Source organism: Orbicella franksi, chromosome 1 (genome assembly GCF_964199315.1).
Source record: "Orbicella franksi chromosome 1, jaOrbFran1.1, whole genome shotgun sequence".
NCBI classification, from domain to species: Eukaryota; Metazoa; Cnidaria; class Anthozoa; order Scleractinia; family Merulinidae; genus Orbicella; species Orbicella franksi.
In genome coordinates, this window is record NC_138145.1 from 17,951,720 (window position 1) to 17,979,085 (window position 27,366).

General features: G+C 39.5%; 1 protein-coding gene across 2 annotated transcripts; it reads right to left on the reverse strand.

The window, feature by feature from the left end:
• Positions 1 to 3,792: 3,792 nt before the first annotated feature.
• LOC145494242 (uncharacterized) lies at positions 3,793 to 26,358 on the reverse strand. Of its 2 annotated transcripts, none has more exons than XM_081473694.1 (19): positions 25,980 to 26,358; positions 23,759 to 24,130; positions 22,987 to 23,274; positions 21,387 to 21,695; positions 20,139 to 20,777; positions 19,437 to 19,668; positions 18,171 to 18,451; positions 16,209 to 16,260; positions 14,360 to 14,907; positions 13,224 to 13,520; positions 12,469 to 12,765; positions 11,455 to 11,686; positions 10,670 to 10,875; positions 8,923 to 9,107; positions 7,867 to 8,238; positions 7,153 to 7,364; positions 6,460 to 6,500; positions 4,943 to 5,039; positions 3,793 to 4,220 (listed from the first exon to the last, which is right to left on the reverse strand). In XM_081473694.1, exons 2-19 carry the CDS (start codon positions 24,099 to 24,101, stop codon positions 4,028 to 4,030), a joined length of 4,824 nt encoding a protein of 1,607 aa, XP_081329820.1. In that variant the 5' UTR covers positions 24,102 to 24,130; positions 25,980 to 26,358; the 3' UTR covers positions 3,793 to 4,027. The 2 variants fall into 2 exon arrangements, with proteins under 2 accessions (XP_081329820.1, XP_081329826.1); XM_081473700.1 differs by lacking the exon at positions 25,980 to 26,358 and adding an exon at positions 25,442 to 25,656.
• Between the last annotated feature and the right edge of the window lie 1,008 nt (positions 26,359 to 27,366).

A 27,366-nucleotide genomic window follows, 5' to 3' on the forward strand; every position in this document is an offset into this window, starting at 1 on the left:
TTTTTGGTTTATACATGTAATACAGTGGGCTACCCTCGGGGAAATGGGTGGTGACCGCTTAATGGGGCTAGCCGCTTAAATAGTGGTTGGTGTACCTTGAATATTTAATTTTTCACTGTCGGGCTATAAATTTCTTGGCGATCATGGAGTCAATTCAAGACAATCATGATAGACGTGTGTTTGAATTATCACTCGTCATGCACTTCAGTTTCAGACTCTTATCTGCCATCGCCCTTTCCAAAACAAAGTTCTTAAATTTTGGGTGGCCGCTTAATAGGGGTAAAGAAAATAATGAAACCCGTATCGGAATGACCAAATGGTGGCCGCGGAGGTAACCGGTCAATAGGTGTTTTATTTACAATATTTTACTGACGATAATTTTGGACTGTATTGACAACAGTCCACTATTTTCTGTTACATACCAATGCCTCGCCACCAAGCAAACAAAATACGCCAAATAAAATGGCATGGCCAGGGCTAGGGCTATTTAGTCTGTTTTTCTCACGAATTAGACACGTTGTGATTTCCTATTTTTATTTCAGGTAGTTCTTGCTTCATTGATCTATAATTTGTTTATGGCGATTTTCTTAAAATTCTAGTGAGTACAGGCACTAGCTTTACCAGCTGTTGTCTGAAACGTCAGAACGTACAACAAACGTGATTTGGACCGACGCCACGTACACTATGGAACACGATTATATAAATATACACATATTATTATATATATGAACAAACAGATGAACAATGATTAAATTGTTTCACTTATCCTGAGAGTACTCTATACAAAATAGATTATAATGTGCAGCGTATGCCGTGACAGCATTGCGTGACGAACAAATAACGGCTGTAAGATTGTGCTGCGCCGACACGTTTATCAACAATGGTCAGCAATCGATCAAACGCAATATTTTGGCGAAGCGTAAAGCAAGCAACTATCTACAAATGACTCAGCCGTTTTAGACTTAGATGCAGTGATGTTCATAAGCGCAGAAAGATGGTGAAAAATTAAATATTCAAGGTACACCAACCTCTATTTGAGCGGCTAGCCCCATTAAGCGGTCACCACCCATTTCCCCGAGGGTAGCCCACTGTATTACATGTATAAACCAAAAATAACTGCATAGCGCGAAAAGACCTAGGTATGAGTTTAGCGTTACAGTATTACGCAGGGCATGTAGGTAGCGGTGGTCGAGTAAAATATAACAACAGGGGCAATGGTAAACTATTCATTCTTTTCATTTCTTAATTCAATCTCTTCCTACTCAACACGATTGTGTGCTCCCAGTGATTCGAAGCCTTACGGAGCCTTACGTATTAGGATAGGAATTGTCCTACCCCTACCCCCTAAAATGGAATGACAGCATTGCGTGACGAACAAGGAACCGCTTCAAGCAAGGATTCAAACCATCAAACCATGATGATCAAACGTAATAGTTTGGTGTAGTGCAAAGCAAGCAACTATCTACAAATGACTTAGCCGTTTTTGACTTAGATGCAGTGGTGATCATATGTGTCGAAAGAGGGTCACAGATTCATGGTATTCGACCGTTAAATAAGTTGACAGTTGGCGATGTACATCGGACGTTATGTAAACGAAAGCAAACTTCTGCTTTATGTGCGTCGAATGGTGAGAGAAACATGTCAAATCGGCTTTGGACCTGCCTTTTACAGCAAATGAGGTTAGAACATTTCGAAATTATCAGCTCTGTGTCTATTTCAACTTAACATAGGTCAAGTCATGTGTCGCATGCTAAAACATACGTCTAACCCGTAAATTGAAATTTGACGACGGATGGCCAAATGTTTGCATTTTTGACGTACTTTGAAAAGCTCTCGCGTTGCTCACAATCATTTGCCCAAAGAAATTTTTACAGGAATCTGTAGACCATCCTTCTGCAATTCAACCATCAGAAGCTTGATCCATTTGAAGGTTTCGCACATGGTGAAAATTAATTATATTCACGAAGTACTTTTAAGTGAATGAAATACATGTCTTCGAAATTTAATTATTTTGCACCCAAAACGACAACGCAACTTAGCCTAACATCAACCCAGTACACATTTAAACATTGCACAAAAATATTTGAGTGTTTTAAAGACGGAAGAATGGTGTAGTTTTGCATGCGAGGATCTCAAACTTGCTTAACAAAATGGTGCGTCAAATGACGATTTTAACGGAATTTGGTAATTTGCATATTTCTTTGAAATAAAAGGATATTTTGCCAAAAAAACTATCCAGTAGTTTTTGTCATGCCCTAGCCTATCTACCATAAGAATATGAGCGAAATCGAATTTTCGACCCTTGCCGCGAAATTAAGAATTTGTCTGATTTTTACAGGCAGGCATTCTTAAGAGAGCAACAGCAATGTTCTGTTTTAAGGTTCTGGTTCAAACGACGGTCCATATCCTCAAAACTCTTCGTTCGTGGTGATAGTAGTCCGCCAGGATGATGTTTCCGGTGCTGACAGAAGGAATCAACATCTTATCCATATCCATGCCATGACTTCCATTGGACTGAAATAGGAATATATCTGGGAAAGATAATGCAGGTTTACTTGAATAGTAACCTCTTGAGTGTGATGTCATTTGATATAGTTTTGCCGCGATTGGATGTCATCAATAGAACGCTGTTTAACTTCGCTAACTTGTGACATAAGGCGAAAATGGCCCTTTTTGCCAACTGCAATAAAATCATTTTGTGGGACTCTTGATGTTAACTCTATTTTTGTTATCTCCACAAGTCAAAATGCGGCGTTATTATCTTGTACTTAAAAAAGGAGAGGGACACTTCGAGAGGAAATTATTAAAAAAGGATAACTTCCGATCGGTCGTCCAGCCTAACTGACACACAGGATCAAAATAAGACCTTCGTGCTTTTTTGTCACATCATATATTTTGTTACAGGGTTGTTTAAACGTTTTAACAAAAATTTTATGAATTGTAAATAGCAACCGACAGCCATTCCTAGCGGGGTAGGTACTGAAATTGAGCTCATTATGTATAAAAAGAAAGAAAAGTATAATCCCAATCATACCGGGCTGTTTTAAGGTCTGTGAGACTGGAGGAGAACATGATTCCCCCTCGGGTGGGCTTCCATATAAAAAGGACGCGGGTGCTCGCCGGAGATTTTGAAAAATTATGAGGATTCTTATAAGGATTGCTCCTATATAACTTAACGAGGGGTCTAGGTTGAAATTTTAACCGGAAGAACTTTTATCGAGGAGCGGGACTGGAGAGTGGGACTGTCTGACACCCACTGATTTGTCCTAAGTTTACATCTAAGTATCTGTTATAAGAGATCATAAATTGAGCAAAAGCGTCGTTTTAAGTTTGACGTTATCCTCGAACTCGAATAAATGTCGCGAAAGATGAAGCGTTCTGCATGTCACGACTCTGAGCGTTTAGCTCCATTTACCAGGTGCTCGTATGAATAAACCTTGTTCATTTGGTTTCCCTTCTTTTCGTTGCTAACAGGTGCAGAAATAAGTACCGTTTTTGGCGAGCCTAAGTCGAAGCACTCGTTAAGTTTCCAATATTTACTATCCTGTCAAGGAATAATGCTTGCAATTTAGAATGTTACACTCCCAAGGCTGTCAATTTATCTTTACATGGACAGTTAGTTGCCTGGCAACGTCGTTCCGATAACTGGTTGTTTGGTCGGGTGTTGGAAAAAGCAATTCGCCATCAACTGGTACTTTTAGTGCTCTCCCTGACTATTCAACCAGGTTATTTTTGTCTTGAATTTTTTAATTATAAATGTTTTTATACTAAGCTATATCATAGAAGGTCACAAGTATATTAATTTTAAAACTATTAAGTGTCACACTCTCTAAATAAAGTTTTATTGATTGTCTGTGTGCACCAGACACACCATCAACCATAAACTACGGCGTGCATGGTTGGATTTTGAAAACTATTGGCTTCCCTGGTAAAGTGTTAAATATCCTGGTAAAATTTTGTCCGTGCTAGCCGGAGACAACTATTTGTTCGATTTTCGTTGATCAGTCGGAGTCATCGTGCAGATCTATTACAGAAAGGTATCTTCGACATCCTCGTCAGAACGTTTCTCGCTACAGTAATATGCCTTGGACTCATCAAGCGATTCAAAGTCCAGATATGGAGTGTCCTCCTGCATCATTTCTTCCAGTGATTTCGTCGCACTTTCAAATGTCGGTCTTTCGCTGGGCTTCTCCTTCCAACAACTTTGCACCAGCTGATAACTGGAAAAGGAACGGTTAGACTATAATACGTTCTTAATTAAGCCGTTCCTGACATTTTCTATGTGCGCGCTTTCTCTTTGACCCGGCTCTTGCAAAATAGCGACCATGCATGATTGGTGAATCACGGATGTTAGACACAGACCCTCGATGATCATTATTTGCCTATGAGCAGGCCTAGAAAGATGTTCTCATTGACTTGAGGTAATATATGGAGGGATGATGAACAGACAATTCGACGCATTAATTGCAGAGTGGAACTGATCTATATCAACGATTCGGGCAATTTTTAAATACCTTGTAGAACCAGCCAGTTCATCAGTAAACACTACACTGGCTGAAGATACAACCCGCCGGAGTGAGCAACTTTGGTATCTCATGTACGCCGCAGCAATATTTAGGCAACAGCAGACTTTTATATTTCTTGAGAGTGTTTTGATCCGTATGGAAATGTGCTATGATTTATGAAATACTCCCCTCCGCCACCCCGCAGACGTGACACATTTATCTAATATCTTTCCTTGGCCTCAACGTGCGAGCCAGGAACGGAAGTAAGTTGAAGGTTTGTTTAATTGAGAAATTTCTGAAACAAAAACTGTGTTTAAACAGAAGCTGGGAAACAGGAAATCAATGCTTCGGGAAAATATTTTGGTCAAAGCGTTTCCTCGTTTGCGGGGATCTTTTCAACATAACTGCGAGTTCGTTAAACTAATAGTTTTACTTACAGTTTATCAGAGCATGTGTCTGGTCTTTCCATGCGATATCCTGTTTTGAGAAGATTGTACAGCTCCTTGTTGTTTATTCCAGGATAAGGATTTCCTCCTAGAACAACAACAGTTACAAGTTTGACTGTGCATGTAGATTTGCAACCCTAGTCTACCCGGGAGAGGAACTCCCATGTAAAAAGGACGGGGGTGCTCGTTGGAAATCTTGAAAAGAGCCCCTAAGACGTACCAATTCAAAATCCTGTTTTGTGGTCGTGGCTTGAAATTCGTTTCACCGCTAAGAGGTACCAGCAACACATTAACTGATACCTTCATTATTTTTAAAAGCGAGAAAGAAGATTGCTTTAAATACCTTCTACTCGTAAAGTTGATTTTCAATCATCTCCTGACATATTTTTTTCGGTTCAATACCCTAAAACGTACTGCGAAAGCTCCCGCTATGGAACCGGCGTCTGAGGTTGAACAAAACCGGTACCACCGGTAAAGGAACGACGAGCGCGAGCGTCCTTTATATATGGGATTCCCCCCGGGATATGCAGCGAATAATAGCGGCTCTGGCCATCCATAACGACAGAGTTTGTAAACATAGCAAATGTAGACTGCCTTGGACTTTGACTTAAAATGTTTTAAAATGTTGATTTCATTGATGCCTGTTTACCAAGACAAATAGATTTAACCCGGAGCAAAAATTAAGTGGACCTGTACGAAAAGCGACCCCTAAGTTTAAAGATCAGCATAGATTACTCTCTGGTACCTAACTAAACATGCACAAAAGCCACACGAGAGTTAGCATATTTATCAAACACATTTGTTTTGTTTTAACTTCCAGTGGTGCTCTTAGCTTGAGAGTGTTCTGGTACCTTTTTAAAATCTGAGTAAATCTCAGCCTTGAGCGTTCTTATGAAAAAGGCTCTTAAAGAAAAGAGTCAGTATTCAGTGACAAATTTGAATGAATGAAACAGGCCAAATATATTTCTCTCACTCATTGACAATTCGCCTACCCAGGGGTCCGTTTCTCGAAAGCCTCGGAATCTTTTCGAGCCCGAAAAGCCATTTTTAGTTAATCGGTATTTAAAGACAGAGAGGTGTATACGCCTGAAACTCCTTATATGAAGAGAACCTCTGTTTATATTAAGAATATGTGAATAAAACAGCTCTGAAGTCATAAGGTTTGAGATTTTGCAACGGCTTTTCGGGTACGAAAACTTTTCGGCACCTTCGAGAAACGGGCCCCTGGTCTCAGAGGTTTTTCTTGATTTTTCTTTTTTTCGGGAAGCGGCGGACACGAATCGCAAAGCGGCGAACACGAGTCACTTCGCGGCTCTCTGGCAGAAAAATCAAGAAAAACCCCTGGGAACAGGGTACAATTCGTCAAGCTTCAGCAAAAGAAATCATAAGCCCTAACGGTGTTTAATATCTGGTCAAACACGGTCGTTCCTAACTCGTTGTTGATGTATTTCATCTAGTTCGTATCAGTGCGGGAAAATTAATCAGGAGAAATTAAAATATGTCCTTACCCATTGTACAGAATTCCCAGAGAAGAATTCCAAAAGACCACCTGGGAAAATAGGTCAAAGAGTTGAATAGATATTATCACCATTATACCGGCAGTCATTGCTAAAGTACATCGCAACATTTGGAGTGGGATCTACATCTTAAGCGACTACATCAGTAAAGGAAATGCTTAAACGCCTTTGTTCTGAAGTTAATTACTCAGAATAGTCCACACATATTTCATGATCGTCAAGAACGGGATATCGGATGAGCTGGAGGGAGAGAGTGGGAAGCCAAGCAGCATTTCTTTAAAGGCCGAAAGTGGGAGGGAAAGGTGCTATTTTCGAAATTATTTCTCTGAAAGGACGGAAACAGGGTGCGAGAACTCAGCTGTGCAGTCCTGTCAGTGGCTAAAAATTAAAAAGGAAAAGAGAATGACCTTGCACCACAATTCTCAAACTCATTAGTAATTCATCAATTTTAAACAAAGAAAATCATGACCATGACGGTATTTGGATGGATTTTTACGATTTTATTTCTCCGTTTTCACTTTAGTTTTAGTTTCGATTGAGAAGTTTGACCACATTTTCAAACACCTCAAAGTTCGTCAAAAATACTCCGGGTAGCGTCGTAGCTTGAAACTCCGCTCTTCTCGGTGTTTGGTAATGTGGTCAAATACGGTCTTTCGTCTTTGCTAAATTACTAATCAAACTTACACATCGCTTTTCGTGGTGTATTCACTGTTGTACAGTGCTTCTGGTGCCATCCATTTGACCGGTATCTTTTTCCCTTTCTTTAGTTTGTAAACGCTTTCTTGGGTTTGTCGCATCAATCCAAAATCTGAGATTTTTACAACTTTGTCCTCGCCAAGAAGAACATTACGAGCCGCCAAATCTCGATGTACAAAGCCGTTGCTTGATAAGAAACCCTTTAGCAGTTTGTTTAAAGGAAGGAGACAGAGAGAAATATGTAGCGAGATCAGTACTTGTTAAACATACAGGCTGCTTGCGCGCGCAGGCTTCCAGCCAAACCAAGTGAAGCGTACCATCAAGCTTACATTAATGAATTGACTATTTAAATATTGAACCCGCTAGTAGTTTCAAGAATGCAATAATGAAGTGATTATTTGAATATTGAACCCACTAATCATTCCAAGAATACAGCTATTTGGTTCAATATTCATATAATCCATTCATTAATGTAATCTTGAGGGGTAGGCTTTACTTGGTTTGGCTGTAAAGAGTTTTTTTTTCTTGTTTGATTTACTACCAAATTGGTTAGAGAGAAAGGAGAGAACCGGGCTTACAAGGAGAAGAGCTTGCTTGTTAAAGGTACTTAAAAGAGGGTGGCGTTAATACCCAAGTAGCATTTTTTACATATTAACCCTTTGTCTTCGTCCTGTTTGTCAATGAAATTTATTCAGTACTTACCATTCCGCGTGCTATTTGCCACGCAAAACAAAGAAGGTCCTTTGCAACAAAGTCTTCGTCCTGTTGCACATCGTCATGGTCAGTATTCTGTGGGACTTGACAGGACTTCGTACTTTCTTTCTCGTCAGGTTTGATTTCCTCTACCACATTTTCCTGGGTAACAGTCTCATCGTTAAGCGTTGAACATGTGGAGTGTAACTTTTTGTTGTCGATATCATTCACGAATAGTTTTCCGCAGTTCATTAATTCTTTGCTGTCGTCCTCATCTCCCACTAACAGTGCTTTTGATTCATCATCGATGCTAAAGCGCAAATCATTAGCATCCAGATTCAAGCTATTTCCTTCGTTGAAGTAATTCCTTTGATAGCTTTTCTACGGGAGAGCAATAGAAATAGAGGGATACTGCTGCATATCATGAGAAATTACATATATGTTTAAAAATACAAGCAATAATTAAAAGTATAGAGTCTTCTCTATACTTTTAATTAGTATTAATTATTAATCATAGCGAATTCTTCCGCTATGATTTATTTCAGCTCCCTCGGGACGTAGATTTGATTTTGGAAGCTCGAGGGAAAGCAGTAATAGAAAGAGGTGACTAATTTCTTCATACTGTCCGGTATTTTTGTGTCTGCGCAAGCTGTAGATCTTCTTTAATGGTAAATTATTTTCAGCTCTCTGAGCCCTGAACAAAACTCTGAATTCCGAGCCACGGGTGTAAAATTGGTGGTGGAAGTAGCCGCTTATTATGTCACAAAGCGTTTGTTCAAACTACTACACGGGCCGACGGGTGCTATTTAACAGTAAGAGAGAATTAAACTAAATAGCTTCAGAACACGATGAGTAATAATAGAAGCATTTACCGATGAATTAAGATGTATTACCCATATCACTCGAACATTTCTCCCCAAAACCGACTATATGTAGAAGGCCATGGGTGTTCGATTTTCGTTGGGGACTCTCAGTTTTCTTTTGTCCAAGGTTCGTTGAAACTAAATTACGCCTTTGTCTGAGCATGTGCCCTTCACATAAAGTTCTAATTAGTGTAGAATCTACCTGTATTCTCTTGTTTCTGAGCCAGTGTTGTAGGTCTCCGTATGGAACATACTCTAACATTAGAAAGATGGGATCAGAGTGAACCCAACAGCCCAGCATGCTGACAATATTCTTGTGTGAACCGATAGCTTTCATGATTTCAATTTCCTCAAGAAACTGGCTCCTGGCTTCCTCGTCTGTAGTGTCTAAAGGCAAATTGCAATAGTATAATAGGCATCCGTTAGACGAGGTCCATGCACAGTATATATATTTCGCAAATAACGTTGACAAAGAGGATACACAATACCGCTTTGAAAATCAAGTTTAGTTAACAACAACAACAACAACAACAACAATAATAATAATAATAATAATAGTAATAATAATTTTATTACTTATAATTTTATTAATTATAATTCATTTGGCACGTGGATAACTAGTGCTAGTCTAGGCCAGCCAGTCTATCAAAATCTCATACTATTACAAACCTAATCATAACAGTTATAATTTCCTCAAATGTGATTGGCGTATGGTTGGTTTGTAGTGTCACGCCATCAAAAATAAAAATCGTAACCATTCAATAAATTAAATCAAGAAGCTGGGATATAAAAGATGATTGATATAGAAACAACCTCGCCGAGATTTAAGTCTGTGCGGTTTTTTATTCGCGCTTTATTCGGAAAAGTGTTTCACTCAAATTTATAGAGTTTTGTATGGAGTCGCCATGTTTGTGCCCTTCGAAGGGACACAAACATGGCGTACGTGAAGTAACAGAAACGTCCGTAATTGAATTTTGTCATTGAAACGAAAAGTTAGCACTCTAGAGCTCCAATACATTGAATATAATAATTTTTCTAGAGCAAGAACTGTTTAGTCAGCAAAACTGGCGCAATAACTCATATTTGACCTACTCGAGAGCCTTTTTGTCCTTATTGGCCCCATGATTTTAATATCACGCAACGCATAAACTTAGAAATTCAGACGTGCTCTATTAAATAATGAGGTACTCCGTCGGGCTTAAACGGTGCAAAACGTCAAGTTATTAGAGGTTCTTACATCTGATGAAACTAAAACTTCAGAAGGATTGGTAATTTCTTATGTTGGAAAATGATGACGTCGCATGAAGACCGACAATAAACTTCTGTATTTTACACTGATTAATCTGCAAAGTTGTAATCGGACACGGACAGTTGGCTGTAAATCGGATACCTGTTGTCTGACAGTTACATGAGCCAATCATTTTAAGTCCTTTTCACTAAATCCACCAATCACAACATTGATTGCAATCACTATAGAAACCAATTCAAATGAGTGACTTTGTAAAATTGTGGAGATTTATTTCCGGTGACTGTTTTCAAAGAAACTTAACGGCGATTTTTCAAGCTATTTTCTATATTTGAAATCATCATATTTAAAAATGACTACTAAAAGCTGCTTTTAACTGAGACTTTGACTTTTTTGGGAAATTGTAATGGTCATGATTAATTGGTAAAAGGACATCGTGTCGTCTTATTCTCTCTTACAGACCGAACTGGACTCCATTCAGTCTTGTTACCATTTTTTCTTATTTATAAATACATGAAAATAGGAAAATTAACAGAGTCTATTAACAGATCTGTGGTAATCAATCAATCAATCAATCAGTCTGTCAGCCAGTCATTCTTTTTTCCACAGGTTCTCTATGAGCTAGAGAGCTCATTCAAAATACCTTCAAATACAATCCAACATTCCTAAATACTGACTCAGAAGTAACCTGAGAATCACTTACCCGCTAAAAATTTAATAGCTACTGTTCGACCTTCTTTGAAGTCGACAGTCTGTGTTCTGGGTTTGTAAAACACTTCAATTCCAGGGGATTCTTTGAACGTGCCTTTTAACACTTTACCAAATGCCCCACGACCAATCTCCTCCTCAAAGACAACCTGCTCGGGTAGAACTTCCCATTGCCAAAGAGGGATAATGGAGGACTTGGATCTGAATTAAAGAGTGATAACTTGTCTCAATGCCTGACTGCCTTTTGCGCTTACTACGAGTTTCACCGAAACATCTGCAAAACCTCCAGCGTTTAAAATTCCGGGGGAACAGCTGACGAGAGCTCACGCCTTATCTTGGTCTTTAATGCTCCAGGTAAATTTTCACCATCAGTTATCATTAAGAACGAATTGGTACCTCTTAGGGTGTTTATACTAGACCATACCATGAAGCCACGCTTCTAAAATGGTTCGAAAGCCATTGGCTATTTTCTCAAAATGTGCTCAAGGATGCCGTTCTCTTTTACATGAATCTCCCCCGGGCTACACGTGGGATATCAAAGAACGAATTTTTTACAACACCGCCGGGAGTCAGCATATGTGGTGTTTCACGCCATCAATGCCAGACCATTTGCAGTAGATGATCATCTACATGCGTTAACGTTTTATATATACGTCATCTGTGTGCGTTTTATCTATGTTAAACTGTAAAAAGTGTGAAACTACTTAAAGACTACAAGAGACAATTTGATCTGCGTCATCAGTAAACACAGTAAACGTTGTAAAGATGGTATCAAATTACCTTCTGGGTTGTGAGTTTCGAGCACGTTGTTTGTTTTTCCTAGCTTTCTGTCGGAGTGAGAATGCTACTATACAAATGATAATTAGAAGGAAGCCAAGTCCTACAACTAAGCCAGATAACTGAGGAGAGGAAAGACCTGTTCCACCTTGATAGCCTAGAGAGTTCGCTAAGTTTGTTTTTGATTTGGTAAAGACGGAAGGTGAGGACGGGGTGTCATCGTTTTTATAAGAACCTGCAAAGAAGTCAGATGTGATAAGCATTAAAGAGGGAAGATTTTTCAGTTTTTAACATAAATATACAGAGACTAAAAACCTGCTGCGAATAGATATCTGGATAGCCCGTTGTTGCCTTAACTACGGTAAACAGTGAGTGCTATTCATCTCTGTATTCATATTGGAGTATATGACCCCTACCCTTGGAGTACATGACTCCCTCCCTCCCATGGAAAACGCGGTGGCCTCATCATATTAGTGTGCTCGTCTCCATATCAAGCGGTCCGGGTTCGAACCCTGGCCGTAGACATTGCGTTGTGTTCTTGTGCAAAACACGTTACTCACAGTGCCTCTCTCCACGCAGGCATATAAATAGGTACCAGCGAACTTAATGTAGGAGGTAACCTTGAGATGGACTAACATCCCATCCAGGGGGAGTAGAAATACCTCTAGTCGCTTCATGCTACAGAAACCGGGATAAGCCACGGCCTGATGGGCCACTTGGGTCGTATGCAAACTTTACCATATGACCCCTACAGATAGTCAAATCCGTTTAATTTTTCTACCTGCTTTACCCGATTAGTTATCGCTTAAAACACAACTAATTTTCCATCAAATCAGCATTTACGACTCTTCACCTTAAACCCAGGGTTTTGTTGACGTTCAAATCTAGGATGGCGCTTTCCTCATGCTAGCCGGCAGCTTTCTAGGATTTGCATCCCACAGGAGACCCCGGAAACGAAGGTTTGCTTCACCCCTCTGTTGTCCTCCCTTACTGAGTAATTGATATTTGTAAACTTACCTGAAATTGTTTTTATTATCCATGTTCTCGATCTGTCGCTCTCTCCCAGCTCATTCCAGGCCGACATTTCGATTGCGTACTGCCTTTCGCATGTTAATGTTACAGTAAAGTTCGTTGCCATAACGTTAGTGACGTTAGTTTGGTGCCAGCCTATTTCTGGTGCCTGAATCTGTTGATGGTATATCGAGTACATGGTCAGCGGACACCCGTGGTCAGCAGGAGGGGTCCATATCACGTTGACATCGCATGCCAACGATTCTGTTTCCCTGTTGTTTATAACAGGAGGTGATGGAATATCTGTGGTAAATAAAGAAAGCTTTGAAACGGCGGAATTTAACAATTCGGTCAAGGAAAGTTTTTCTTGGAAAGTAAATGACATGTACAGGTATGAACGTACTACAGCCAAGTCTGCTCAACCTTTAATTCTCAACCTGGTTTGACACCTAACCCTTGACTTTTTTCCCTTGTTGGTCTTTTTGAAACGCAAAGTTAAGTCATGGCTGACCGATAAATATGGTCCTAACTTTAAATGGTATGTAGCCCATTCAATGGTATCAATCATTAATATCAAAACAAAATATCCTGTTTTAGACTTAAAACGCATGAAAACTTCAGAAGCCAAATAATCAGTTTCACCATCCATATAGAACTCTGAACAACACACAAACGTTAACTTAGAGAACTTCCCATATCGTTGCCTTAAGCTTTTAATGAAGTTCACAGTCCTTTTTTCAAGTCACATAAGGAATGCTCACCTCCTTCTGTTTTGAAATTCCATATCTTGCTATCATTCAAAGCGCTTTGCCAGTATTCACCCATTGAGCTAACTGCTATATCATACTCATTCTTACACTTCAGCTGAAGTGTAAAACTGGTCACATTTCTGTTCACTGTAATGGAGCGCCATTTGCTTTTCTTAACTGGTGACATCACTTTCCTGTAGTTCACGGTGTAGTTCACAACTGAACAGCTTTCTTCAAAGGGTGGTTCCCACGCCACAACAACGGTGCCCCCTGGTACGATCTCGGTCGTGTTGACAATGGCAGGAACACCTTAAAGGAGTTCCAGAGGAATAAGATGCAACTGATCATGGCAATCCCCAAGTTGAAATGGAAATTAATTTAGTACAGTAAAGGTGGTTGAAAGAACGCAAATGTGGGGCAAAGGAACAAACTAGAACTATGTATACTAGAACTAAAAGTTCTTTCAGTTTGCCCTACTGTAGGACAAAAGACATTCTCACTCCGTTTTCAAGGCCCCAAGGTATTTAATTCTCTCAGCGCTGAAATTCTAAATGCCTGTACTATTGCTGTGTTAATCTCTAAACTTAAGTCATCTTTTTTGGTATAAGTATATTTTACTTTTCTTGGTGTGCTTGTGTGTGCTTTTTTGCTTTTTTTAATGTTTGAAACTTAGCCACTGATACAGTACAAACTATTTTCAACGTGTGACTCTGGAAAGCTGGTACACTAACTTGGAACAAAAACCTCTCAAAAGATATCAACAACTACCGGCACGTTACAAATGACTTACTCAGGACATGAACAAAACCAACAAACGGACCACAAACAGACCGACTTAAAAAATTAACAATAAACGGACCTCAAACAGACCGATTTGACTAACAATAGACGGACCGCAACCTACTAGAACCGACCAATGACTGCTGACAAACTTTACAAGAGTCTTTCAGCCAATACCATCAAGACTGAACTGACCAATCAATCACTTTCAACGGACCAGACTTATAACATCATCGACTGACTAACACTATTCATTTGACTCTGAAGATGACTTCCGCTCGGGTTGTCGAAACGTCAGAACTATCATCACCCGGACGATCACACAAGACAAACTACTGATACTACTGGGTTCAAACCATTTAACTTACCTCTTAGTTTATTGATTTGATCCGGCGACAGCGCCGTACCAAAGACATAAAGATCCATCACTGAACCATGGAACTGATGACCGTTCCAGTGACCATCCTTACCAATCTGGTAACGCCAACCTGTGGGTTGAACAAACGTGGAGCTACCGGGATACGATCTTTCTCTGTTCACTGTACCGTCAACGTAGATTAACACGGACCCAGTCGCGTGGTCCCAAGTAACAGCCACGTGGGTCCACGTGTCCAAAGTAACATTGCTACTCTCTATGGACCACAAATCCAATTCGTCATTTTCGGATTGGTAACGCTGAAATACAATCTTCTGGTTTTTCGCGCCTAGCAGAAACTGCCGTGGATAATACCAGTCCCCATATATCGCTCCTAACTCATCGAAGACCCACTTCGTTTGTTTAATCCAACAAGCGATGGTGAAACTTCTGTCGTTAAGAGTGATGATTGGTGCAAGGGCGTAAGAATGCGATTGGTTCAAGAAGAGGGCCTTACTACCAGGACACCTTCCCTCAGTGAAGGACGGAGATCTAATTAAACTAAAATAGGAAAAAAATTATCTCTCACTAAAAACATCTCCAAAGTAATGAAAAATAAACAATGAACCGTCCCTTTTACACGAAATGGAATCCAAGGAGAATTAATGATTACTCTCTTTAAAAATACAAAGCTTGCTACAATCGTTGCAATTGGCGGATTCAAGTGACCCCTCTTTCTCAGGCAGTGAAGCATGTAGAAGACAGCACAATGTTTGCGGCAAGTGGGTCCCAATCCATAGTAGTCTATCTGTCGGTAATTTGCGCACTGTGGATTATTTAACTATTCTTTAGTGCCCATCAGTTATTCGTCTTGGTGGGGAGAGACATTTAGAGAGCATCTTGCCCGCGAAAACTCAGCATAATCTCACTAACCATTAGACTACTGCGCCTCCTTACGTTTTTGATTCTAAACAATAATTGAAGTGGTTTTCATCTGAGTGTCCAAAGCAATTCGCATTTGCTTTCGTAATTATGTATAAGGTCAAAAGCAACATCGCCTCTTCCTATGTAGCTGAACTGTTTAACAAAAATATAAGCCGCCACGCTCTGAAAAACGCAAACTTTACCATACCAAGGTTCAACACGGTAGCTCATGGTAAACACAGTCTAAGCTATTTAGGGCCTAAACTGTAAGCAAAGTTGAGTAAAAACCTTAGAAAGTCAGAAACCCTTCACAAATTTAAAGTCGGCTAAGAACAATGAATCTGACGGAATTGATTAGCGAAAATTGTGATAACTGTCTTTTATGTTCTATCTGACCTTTCATATAAATGCAATTTTAATCATTTTTATTAGCTTAGTCTTTTTTATGCCGTAATTAATTAACTTTGTCCCGTATGTTTTTAATGATTGGAATTTTATACTTATTATTAGTATATATATAGGTGTCCACAATTAGCTAACTATTACGTTTACAGTAAACTAGAATTTTTGACGCGACAATAAAGTTATTCATTCATTACTAAGCCAACCAATTGGCTTAAAAACAAACCTTGCGCCACTTTGTCAATAATCTACCTTATCAGACCTGGAACCAATCGCGACTAGTTCGCTCAAATTTTCCCGCCTTTCGCTTCAGCTACATGTATTTGCTTGGCGTTTTGATTGGTTCTTTGGATTGGCCGCGTCCTTTTTGATTAGCTAGAGTGATCACTTTGGATTTGGTTTTGCGATACTCGATCGAAAACGCTCTGTGTAAAGGAAAGGTGCACATAGGCCATCATGGAGTGCTGTTTCAGTCGCTATATAATTATTATACTTTACATCTATAAGGTTTAGGCGCTAAACAGTAAGTGACCAACCTTATATCTTCGTCGTGGCCATTCAGCAACCAATAGCTTAAAACTACCTTATCTGAAAACAAAAAAAGCCAGAAAATCTATAGTAGCTTCCACCCTACATTTGTAGGTTTCTTCTTTATTTTAAACTGGCTATTGCATTGCTGACGATTTTTTCGGAAATAAACCGTTTCAATTTGATAGGTTTCCATCAGACTTCAGCTCGAGTCCATGCGCACTAGTATCACCATACTGATTCTGAAGAGGTATTGGTCTCAGGCAGCCACGATTTATCAAGCAAACTCTGTCCTCGTGTACATTAAAAGATCAATGCTTAAGGCCTTAGATACATTTACTTTCTTAAGGATTACAGAAGTTTACTGCCCAATGCGGATTCACGTCAGAAGGAAACACGAAAAATAGAATTTGAAAAACAGAAACCTGTAAACCAAGAGTACAGAAAAGCAGCAAATGTTACCCTGGGCTAAGTGAGGACTTATTATTGTTTTATTCGTATTTGCGAACCAACTGTTGAAAGGAAAAATTATTTGTGCACAAACAAAATTAAGTTGACTTCCCAAAGACATTTCACTGCAGCCATTGGGGTACGTCTCCGAGTCGCGACGCATTAGGTGTTTAAATTGTTAAATAAACTCATACGGTAAACGAAATTTTTGCGGGCAAACACTGATAAGAACTGTCAAGAGAGCTTGCTTGAAAGCCATCAGCTCAGTTGTACACACTTAGATAAAGACAGATACACACTTGTTTTATTTACTCACTTGCACCTTTACACTTAATTTATTGATTTAATACAATCATTTTAAATAAACATTTATATATAAAAGTAAGCACGCATGAAGTTAAGGCTAATCTAGGCGGTCATACTTTAGCAATTACATTTTTGTCATAATATACAGACTATTAACTATGAAAATATATAAACAAGGGAAAAAGACAATGATAAAATAGAACCAACAAAGCGGAAAGCCATTAGATTGACCCGAATATTACTTGTTATTTATTAGTGAATGGGTCAGATTAATATTTAGCTCTTATTAACCGAGCAGGAGGTCTGTATGGGACAATATTGACCGAGGTCGTGAGTACAGACCGAACGCAGCCCCGGGGAAGAGGGGGTTACTCGCTTATATGGGCTATATAGGTATGTGCGGCCCCAAAGGGTAGGGTTTTTCAGCCGTTTTGGTTATAAATAGGGAATCGATTTTGGCCATTTTAGTCTTGAATTGGGTACGTTTCTTGGAAGAAGCTACTTTTTCAGTATTATCAATACGACCGTCAACAAAAGCCCTTCATGACTTATCTTTAGGGCAACTGTGCCAGCCCCAACGGTCATGAATAGGGTGTCGAATTTTTGGCCAGGTAATAAATAGGTAGCAAAAATCGCAGATTTTGGTCATAAATAGAGTAAGAGTTTTGGGAAGTGGGCCACAAACCCCCATCCAACTTTTCTGGGAGTACTCCCTCCCCCTGGACGCAGTGAGGTCTGTACACACGACCGAGGTCAAGATTCTCCCATACAGACCGACTAAGCGTGGTTAATAAGACGTTTATTATATGGCGCAAACAAAAGCTTACAATTTAATTCGTTTAATGTTACTGGTTTGTACTAACTGACATTTTGCTTGTGAACGGCGATGAGCTGAATTTAATTCTGCCAAAGTTTGCTCGTCCTCAATACTTTTATCTAAGCAGCCTTTTTGGCACTTCCATAAAATAAATATTGTTAGATGAAAATAGCCAGTGATTTTGCATTTTAGTTTGCAACTTATTCGCTGCAAAACATTACCGGTTTAGATGCCGTTCTAGATGGAAAAATCTAGACCACTTTCAATATCGATTTCAGCCAATCAAAATCGTGAATTTGGTAGTTCCCAGTCCCTGTGGGACAGAGTCATATAATAATAGGATTTAGTAGGATTTCAGTTTAATATTAGTGGTCCGAGAGACCATGAGAGTGCGTACCTGGAGGAGTCATCCGGCAGCATTTTATCATGTCAATACAATTCAGGTTGTCACAGTCTCCTTTGTATACGCCCATCATATAGTGCCAGTCTCGACACTTGCTCCAGCCTTTCTTATTTAGTGATTTCCTTACATTTTCATCGTAGCAATTCTTGGTAAAGTTTTTGAAGTTTCTGGGTCTGCAACACAATGCCTTTTCGATATTGTGAAGCCAAGTCTCCGTTGAGCGATAAATTCCTTGGAGAAAATATCCGTCAGGACAGGAAGCCCATCTGTTGTTTCTGAATTACACAATAATAATACGAGATTATCTATTTGAATCATCGTTTTCAAGTAGTTAGGTAGGTAGGTTAAGTCTGCATACGAGCCTGCAAGTGGCCCATCAGGCCGGAGCTTATTCCGGTTTCTGTAGCATGGAGCGATTAGGACTATTAATATATTTCTACTACCCTCCCCCACCCTGGATGGGATGCTAGTCCATCTCATGCAGGGTTACCCAGTGCGTTAAGCTCGCTGGTACCCATTTATACACCTGGGTGGGGAGAGGCACAGTGAGATCAGAATAAAGCGTATCCCCTATCCTGGTCGAATTGGAATTTGAAAATGTTGATTTTTCAGCTGAAGAACCTCTGAGCAATGCGAGAACCGAAACTGGACCGTAATCAAATGCTAACCACATTGTTAGGAGGCAAACACTTGATGTCAGCGTTACGTCATCCACGTTTCAAAGAGCGAAATCCCGGAAAAGCATCCCAGAATAGTGGTAAGGGAAAGACCAAAAAAGTTAAAATAAACTAAAAATAAACATGAATGATTCTGACACAGGAATAGCTAGACTGATATATATTTTTTAAAATGATGCGTCGTCCGCTTCTATTCTATGCTATCATCCTGTGAAACAGCGCAAAAGCAGATAGCAAAAAAAGAAGAGAGAGTTTGTCTAGCTTTGCCTTTTCTTAGCTCTGCAGACATTTGCCAAACAAGAAAACACGCGCAGCTAGCGTTCTCTAGCCAATCTGAAAGAATAGAGAACCAGTTGAAGGTTCTGTAGCAGAGTCTGCCTCTTGACGCTCCTTACAAAAGACTTATTGTTTGCTTAATTCTGCTATTGGTTGAAGATAATCGTGTAACGTTCTTTAACAAATTAAAAAGAACAGAGCCAACTGAAGGCCCTGCGATCTCTTTACGTTCCTTATAGCTAGTGTAAAAGCGCAAAAAGAAAAAGGTTTGCTCACTGCAAATCGTTTGGTAAGACTTCTAACTGACCTACTTAATGAAGTTTTCCAATCCAGTGTTTGGCAAACAGGAGTATCATCTTTGTATTCGTGTGGAGGGCTACAGCACTGCCCCTTTTTAATATTATCGATGCCATCAGGTAAAGAAATGACAGCATCATTTTCCCTCCACACTCCACTTATGTATCTTCCCAATGAGCAGTTTGCCCATCCTGGTCCACTGAGGGCGGACTCCCAGCCCATCTCACTGCACCTGTCGTTTCCTGTAATCAACAAAAGGCAAAGTTACAAACTCGTCTTAGGGCGCTGGAAATGGGTTTGTGATTATGCCAAAATGTTGTTCCGTGTAGATTTCAATGAAGAGTTATCACTATTTTCGAGAATGTATGGTCTCAACGCAAAATTATCTTGACCTACCTAATTTTAGACCTCTGAGATAAAGTAAGACCATTGCTCTCGATTGCAATGAAAGTGTGTATGAACCAGTAAAGAAGTGCCAAATGAGATGAGATGTCTCTATTAAATATCTCTTGCATGTGAATGTAAGTAAAGTTAACCAAGCAATTATTGAACAGGCAACAGCTGAGGGGGAAGGTGAGGTCTGTAAATACTCCTGTCCAACAATTCTCCCTTCCAGAAATAATTTGTAATGATCGCTGAGTGACTGATTAACTTTAGCCTCGACCATACAAAGTCAAATTCGCGCGAAATGTCAAAGTATCATTATGATTACCTTGACCAGCGTTTTCCACTGCGTTTATTTGCTCCTCGGTCAAAGCAACGTCATAAATCTGCATGGCTGTAATTCGTCCCTTAAAATACCGGCCATCATTTTCTAATGCGCCCATTCTAACGTTATCTTGAGTTGAAAGAGACAGGCCGGCTCCAATATTCCTGTGCACCACTCGTTGGTCATCCAGCCATAAATTTGCCATACCAGTAATGTGACTATAGGTAAAACCAACATAATGCCACTGGTTTAACGCCAGAACGTGAAACGTGCGTAACCCTGGAATCATAAGGTAATTTCGTTGACTTATTACACCGTACAGCTTTCCAGAATGCATCCAGAAATGAACAGCCCAAGGCCCACCAGTTATCTTATAATTGAAAATTGGTCCGTCTGTATTCTCAGGATACACCCAACATAACATGGTGATGGAGTGTTGAGCATCTAACCCTCCATTGTTTGGGAACTCGATGTAACTGTTGCTTTGTCCCGTGAATTGGTACGAGCCACCGGCCTTGCCATCAGGCCCTGGCGCCATGCTAACACCAACAGGGTTACCCTGGGCTTGTCGATTTTTTATTTCCCGTGTTGTGTACTTGGTGTTCAAGGGATAAAAGGCGATTGGATCTGAAACTCTGACGGCTGCAAGGTTGAACAAAAAAGAAGATTCTCAAACTCATCAAATTACTGATCAAGTTTTAAAAAAGGAAATAATGACAGTAACGGTGTTTTGCTACCTGAACTTATTTAATATAGATTTTGGATTTTACTGCTCCGTTTTTCCCTACTCAGTTTGTTTGAGAAGAGGTATCAAACACTCGAGGCAAAAAAGAATTATATTGGATGATGGCTTATGCAAAACGTTACTGACATTATTTAAATTCTCCCGGTCATTTTGGGGGATTATTAAACGCAGTGATGAAGATGTCGTTTGCTGAACGTAGTTATATCATTTTAAAGCTATCAGATTCAGCTATTAATAATCCTCCAGTAATAACGTGTCCGATTAAAAAGCTGAGTGGGGAGTATTTTGTCAAAATCTTCATTCAACTGATTTGAATTTGAGTTCTGTCCTTGTTTCTTGATGCGCCTCTTCCCAGTTGTCGAACAAGAACCAATTGCTAGCTTCGTATAACTATTTTGTTTCAAATTGATCCTGGAATTATAAACATTAAACATAACCATTTCAACGTTGACTCTATTGAGGTCGTTATGTTTTACATTCTTTGTACTCCTGAGAAAAACACTTACTGTTAATTTCATCTTGAAAAACGTAAACATTGTTTGCAAAAGGACCTCCTGTGCCGTTATTATTGCAGTCGCTACTCTTGCCATATTTGTTAAACGTCTCCAGTACATTAGCGCTCGCTGCACACCAGCCGCCATCCTGAAGTACAAAGGCAGGGAAACCCCTTCTGCGAGCTGCGACAGCGCACTTGACAATTGCGTTCTGACGGCTGCGGTAAAACAATGCCCCGCCATCCAAGACTGAGTCTGTGTCTTCAAGTGTTGGAATTGCACGATCTGTAGTGTCTCTATAGCATCCAACACCTGTATAATCTTTTAAGAGAGCAGTGTCCAACTAAATGAAACATTTTTATACCATGCCATAGAAAATACAGCCAATCAGAATAAAGGAAAGCCGTTGTATATTCGACGTTATTATATGGCTGTGTCTCACAAAGACTGGGAACTACCGAATTCACGAATTTGATTGGCTGAAATCGATATTGACCGCGGTCTAGATTTTCCCATCTAGGCCGGCATCTAGCTAGACCGGTTTCATTTTGCGTTGAAAAAGTAGCAAACTGAATACAAAAATGTACACCATTTCTTTTATTTTCTTCTCATGGAAGTGCCAAAAAGCTTGATGACAAAAAAAAAAGTGAAGAGGACGAGCAAATTTCGGCAGGTTTAAGTTAAACTCATCGCCGTCCGCAAGCAAACTGTCAGCAAACCAGTTACATTAAACGAATTAAAGTTTTCTTCTTTGCCATATAATAAACATCTTATTAACCGAGCTAAGTCGGTCTGTATGGGAGAATCTTGACCTCGGCCGTGTGTACAGACCTCACTGCGTTCGGTCTGTACTCACGACCTCGGTCAAGATTCTCCCATACAGACCTGCAGCTCGGTTAATAAGAGCTAAGTATTAGACCCAACCTTCCATCATGCGCCGCGCGTATGTTCCATTGATTGTGCTGGCCACTGTATTTTCTATGGCATGGTATAAAATAGTTATAAAGTAGTTTCATGGCATACCATGGAAGATCCCACGTGTCATTTGTATTTTCTTGATGTACACGCTCTCCTAAAAGCTCAGTCTTGTGTAAACCGAGAAAATAGAATTGATCATGACTCGTGGGATATTCCATGGCATACCACTCGAGAGCATTGCATAACTGGCATTTCAGAAATAAAAAACGAACAGCATTCGAGTGCTTGCATAGTAACTCTCTAGTAACATTAAAAGCAGGTTTCAAGCTATTTCTTTTTCAAACAATAAATGTCCGAAATGATTTTCTATTTTTCCTTAGAGTTGCTGTAAATGAAGTCCAAGTGACGAACTAGTCGCCTATCTCATAATTGTTGTACCTTATTGTATAGTCAAAAGTTGAACCTTTTATATATGTTCAGCTCAAGAAAAAAAGATTTAGGGGTTTTTTTTTCAGAAATAAATTTTGCACACAACCATGTCGAAAGTATTTAAGATAACCTGACAAATGATAAAGCCTTTATCGTTTGTCATGTTATCTTAACTATAGTAGCGGCTACTTCTGATTTTCTGTATGCTTGCAGCAGAAAATTGGCATGTACAAACGGAGTAAATTTTTCAGTTGAAGGGTTATACCTTTGATATAATAGGCTTGATTGGCATATGGTCCGCCTTCACCATCATTTTCACAATTCGAGGACATTCCATATTTGTTGAATGTTTTTTCGGCTGTAGAACTCGATGCACACCATCCACCAGCTTGAAGAGCGAAAACTTTGAAGCCTAGTTTCTTGGCCACTTCATAACATTTGTAAATTGGATCATTTCTCGTCCAAAAGTCGCCATCCAGGATGTAATCTGTTTCTTCTAGGGTAGGGATCGCACGGTCCAAACTGTCGTTGTAACAACCGATCGTCTTATAACCTGATAGATAAGATTTATGTATAGGTTATCACGTAACTTTGACTGAAATTTGGAATAAATACAACATGATTAAAAAATTTTCACTGACTAACAAAATCGCACGTGCGAGCGAGTGCATTTTGGGCTTTATTTATTACTCATTCCAAATGATTACGCAAGAAAAGCACTTGATTATACAACAAGTAGATGGGGTCATTTGCGTTTTGGCCACGAAGGCATTTTGCATTCAGTATATGAAAGTAATGTTTGGGGGCCTTTCGTATGTAGCGTGATGTTGCGTAGGCTCCATCTACGTACCGAGGAACGCGGGCTGGTAATCGAGCCTGGCCTTCGCGCGGTAAAAATGTTGAGAGTATATTCTTATGCACAAAGGAACGAGCGAATGAGCAAATGAACTCACGAACGAACGAGCGAACGAGGGAACAAGCGAACGAACGGAAGAACGAGTGAAAGAACAAGCGAACGAACGAGTGATTATGTTTACCTTCAGTTTGCAAACAACACTGTCCGCTGAATTCCTGTCTACAGTTACATCCCTCTATATTGGGAGTTCCGCCATTAGCACATTTCCCCTGATTACAGGACCGGGTTACCATGAGTTTACGACACGGCGACCCACCGCATGATGGATATCTAGTCACCGTGCGTTTACGATTCTGCATCCCTCCGGTGCCGCAAGGCTGGCTACAAGCACTCCACGAACTCCAAGAACTAACACGACAATTTCTCGGCTTTACGCACGATGATGATCGTCGTCTTGTTGACCACGATGAAGCTTCTGTCACAAGGGCGAGGACCAAAAACGACCAAAACAGTTGTGACGTCATTGTCTCAGTGAAGCTTTAATCTAACACGTCTAAAATAAAACGAAATCATATTTGTTGCAAGATTGGCGCAAATCATCCAGAAACAAAAAATCGTTTTAAATTCGCAACGAGATCGCGAAGAAGAAGCGATTTCTCAAAACATTAAACCGAATAAAAAAAACTGCTATAAAATACTTCTTAACAACAATGTTGAAAAACACGACGCCTTGTGCGCAGATTTATTATATGGAGAAGAGTGTTTTACTGGGAACTAAACCACTCGTAGATTCCATACGCCACTTCATCCGGGACCCGAGTGGCGTATTTTCCGTATGTCATCTTTGTGAGTGTCGTATCGTTCAATGACCTCACGATTCCCGCCTTTTGCTTTTGTTGAATTGGTTTCTCCATATAATAAAAAGAACATTACACGTTGGCTCGAAGATATGAATTTTATGTTCTCGTGGCAAGAACAATATCTCACGAGTGAGCGAAGCGAACGAGTGAGATATTGTTCTTGCCACTCGAACATAAAATTCATATCTTCTCGCCACCGCGTAATATCCTCCATATATTTTAATTAAGCTTACTGTTTTCGAAACTTCAGTAATTGCTGTTGATAGGATCATATTTGCGAGTCTTTCGTCTATGTTCGCTGGTCAAATGAAGCCCCTCAACCATATTTCTATTCAAGGCTTCTTGTGCGACCTTAAATTAATGTGTTTCTGTGATTCTGAACTGATATCTTTTTCAGAAAAAAAAAAACAAAAAACAGTTACTGAAACTTATTACTTCATTATTTTGCATACATGCAAATATATGTAATATCAATAGATCGAGGCACTTTCTTGAAGCCCATCGTGAATTTTCGTGTAATTCACATCACGACCAAGCAGAGCATTTGCAAAGAAAGTTAAAGCGCTTCAACCATTACGCGAATGAAACTGTTTTTTAGATCCTCAATCGGTCGGACTGCAATTGCTCATTCAAGTTTTTTTTTAAGGAATCTCTCTCCAGATAAGAGGTTGATAGTTTATGACTTCGACGGCGTTCTCCAGTAAAATGTTTAGCTCTTCATCCTAACGAGAAACTAAACTTAGGCATTAAGCTATAACCACTGACTAAGTGACAAAATGATTAAATTTCCGCTAAGCTGATTATCAGCCTTTGTTGTTTTTTTTAAAACGAATAGAGCTCTGTGGCAGCTGCAATATATAATGTATAATCACAATATTATGATTATAATGGGTTTCGACATTCGAGATCTCATATCTACATTTTGATCTTCCATTGGAGCTTTTAATGAAAAACTAAGACTGCACTTTTTTATAGTGATAACCAAAGCAATTTGAAATAATTACCTGCAATGGGCTGGCCAGCCAGTCGCATGATTCTCCTTTCGATCCGCGACTCAAGAACTAAGACCACGGAAAGACTATTTCAACTAATTTCAGCTAACATCTCGCTGATTACGGAACAGATTTCGTTTATCTTGCTAATGTAGTTAGCCATGGTGCATCTCGACCAATTCATCAGGTGACGCAAAGAACGTCTACATGTGAAGTTCGCTCATGTAATGAAAACAGATCTGAGATTTCCAGTTAGTTCGCTCATGTAATGAAATCAGATCTGAGATTTTTACTTAAGATCGATCGCTTATCACAAGCAAACAGTATTTTGCACTCCTCGGGATACTCCATTGCAATTTATATCCTTGACTGAGTCTTGGTCTAGCGCATTAGGAGCGCCGCTTAATAACCCATTTCTAAAATCCTAATAGTAGACGGTGGAAAGCGTTGTAAATTAACACTATAACCTCCGATTTTACACGTTTTGAATTCCCTGCAAAAAAAAAAAGAAAGAGATGAAAAAAAGAAGGGTTGAAGTTTGCTCACTCACCGTCATTATAACTTAGCAAACTTCATAGCTTCATCATTAAATGTATTCACTTTTCTGCGTCAGTGCACGCTTTCCACAGCAAAATGGCAAACATGTTTACGTGAAGGGAATTTAAAAGACCATATCATACATTTATTCTTCATTGTCATGCTAACAATTCACCTATCACGCCTTCTGTATTAATTGACGCACATTAGAAAACGTCACGTAATGGCATAATTTGGTTATAGTGAGACAAAACGTGCGAATCAAGATCAGCGCTCTTCCAGTTCTTTGACTTCTACGTTTGCATAGACACTTGATGCAGTCGAAGTTAGAAGATAATATTAGTCAGTCGGTTAATTTCAATTCAAAACACCGCGGTAAGAGCTTCGGCGTTCGGGAGAACTGCAGGTGTTAAATCGTAATTGGCCTAAACGAGAACAAATTTTAACGATGACAAAAACGAATTAACTTTGACGATGCATTATATGTTAAAAGTTGAATGACGCACAGCTACACTCTTTTTTTTATATGAGAATATATTTTATAAGGATATCGAGGCTGAGATTTGCGACATTTTGGAAATATGTTGTTAATAAACCCGGGTTTGAGATTTTGAAAAGATATAATTTTCACAATATAATGTTGTGTTGAATATTTGTACACACAATACAATTACATGTTTTTGAATAAACCGTATAAAATTATTCCTTTCTCTAAATGGCAAATCTAGGCAAAAAGCAACAAAAACAGCACTGGTCGTATGATCGATGCTAATGCAGTTAGTTATGCTTGTGAGCTGTGTGTGATATCAGCCTTTAATGCCTGCAGGCTGACTTAAACACCATCCTGACGCCGAATACATTCGAAACCAGAAATGTTATACCTTATAGTCTAAGAATATTGTTAAGAATATTTTCATCTAAAATCGGCAGAAAAATAAGAATATTCCGTCTCGGACGGAAAAACAATATTCTTATGAAAAAGAATGTGTCCTAATGCCGATTTCGCGTAGTTTAGAATTTGTGAGAAGCGTCCAAAATCGGCCGGCTAAATATTCGCGATATTCGCTAAATTCTGTTGTCACTAGTTAGGTCAAGCCAGAGAAATCTTTAATGATTTTCTTTCTGTGAATTGATTTGTTGTAGTTAAGTTTTTGCGATTAAAGTTAAAACCCGCTAGAAGGTTAGCATTGTGCAACCATTCTACAGACATTCCTGTCAACTGATCAGTTGTCGCGAGTAAGATCTATAAATTGGCATTCAGCACTAGTGTTAGAGAGAAAGAAAAATACATATTCTAATGGTTTACCTGAACAGGCAGCTGAGTTCATAAAACTTGCAGCTGCATGTAAGATGAGTCACGATTGAGACAATATCCAGTCAGGATGAAATAATGGCTTCCT

Excerpts from the sequence above, each read along its gene's own strand:
- LOC145494242 (XM_081473694.1), bottom strand. The coding sequence starts at position 24,101 with ATGACGTCACAACTGTTTTGGTCGTTTTTGGTCCTCGCCCTTGTGACA. Across the intron at positions 21,696-22,986 it reads TCAAGCCTATTATATCAAAG|ATTATACAGGTGTTGGATGC; the intron begins GTATAACCCTTC and ends CTCTCTTAAAAG. Across the intron at positions 5,040-6,459 it reads CTGGGAATTCTGTACAATGG|GAGGAAATCCTTATCCTGGA; the intron begins GTAAGGACATAT and ends TTGTTGTTCTAG.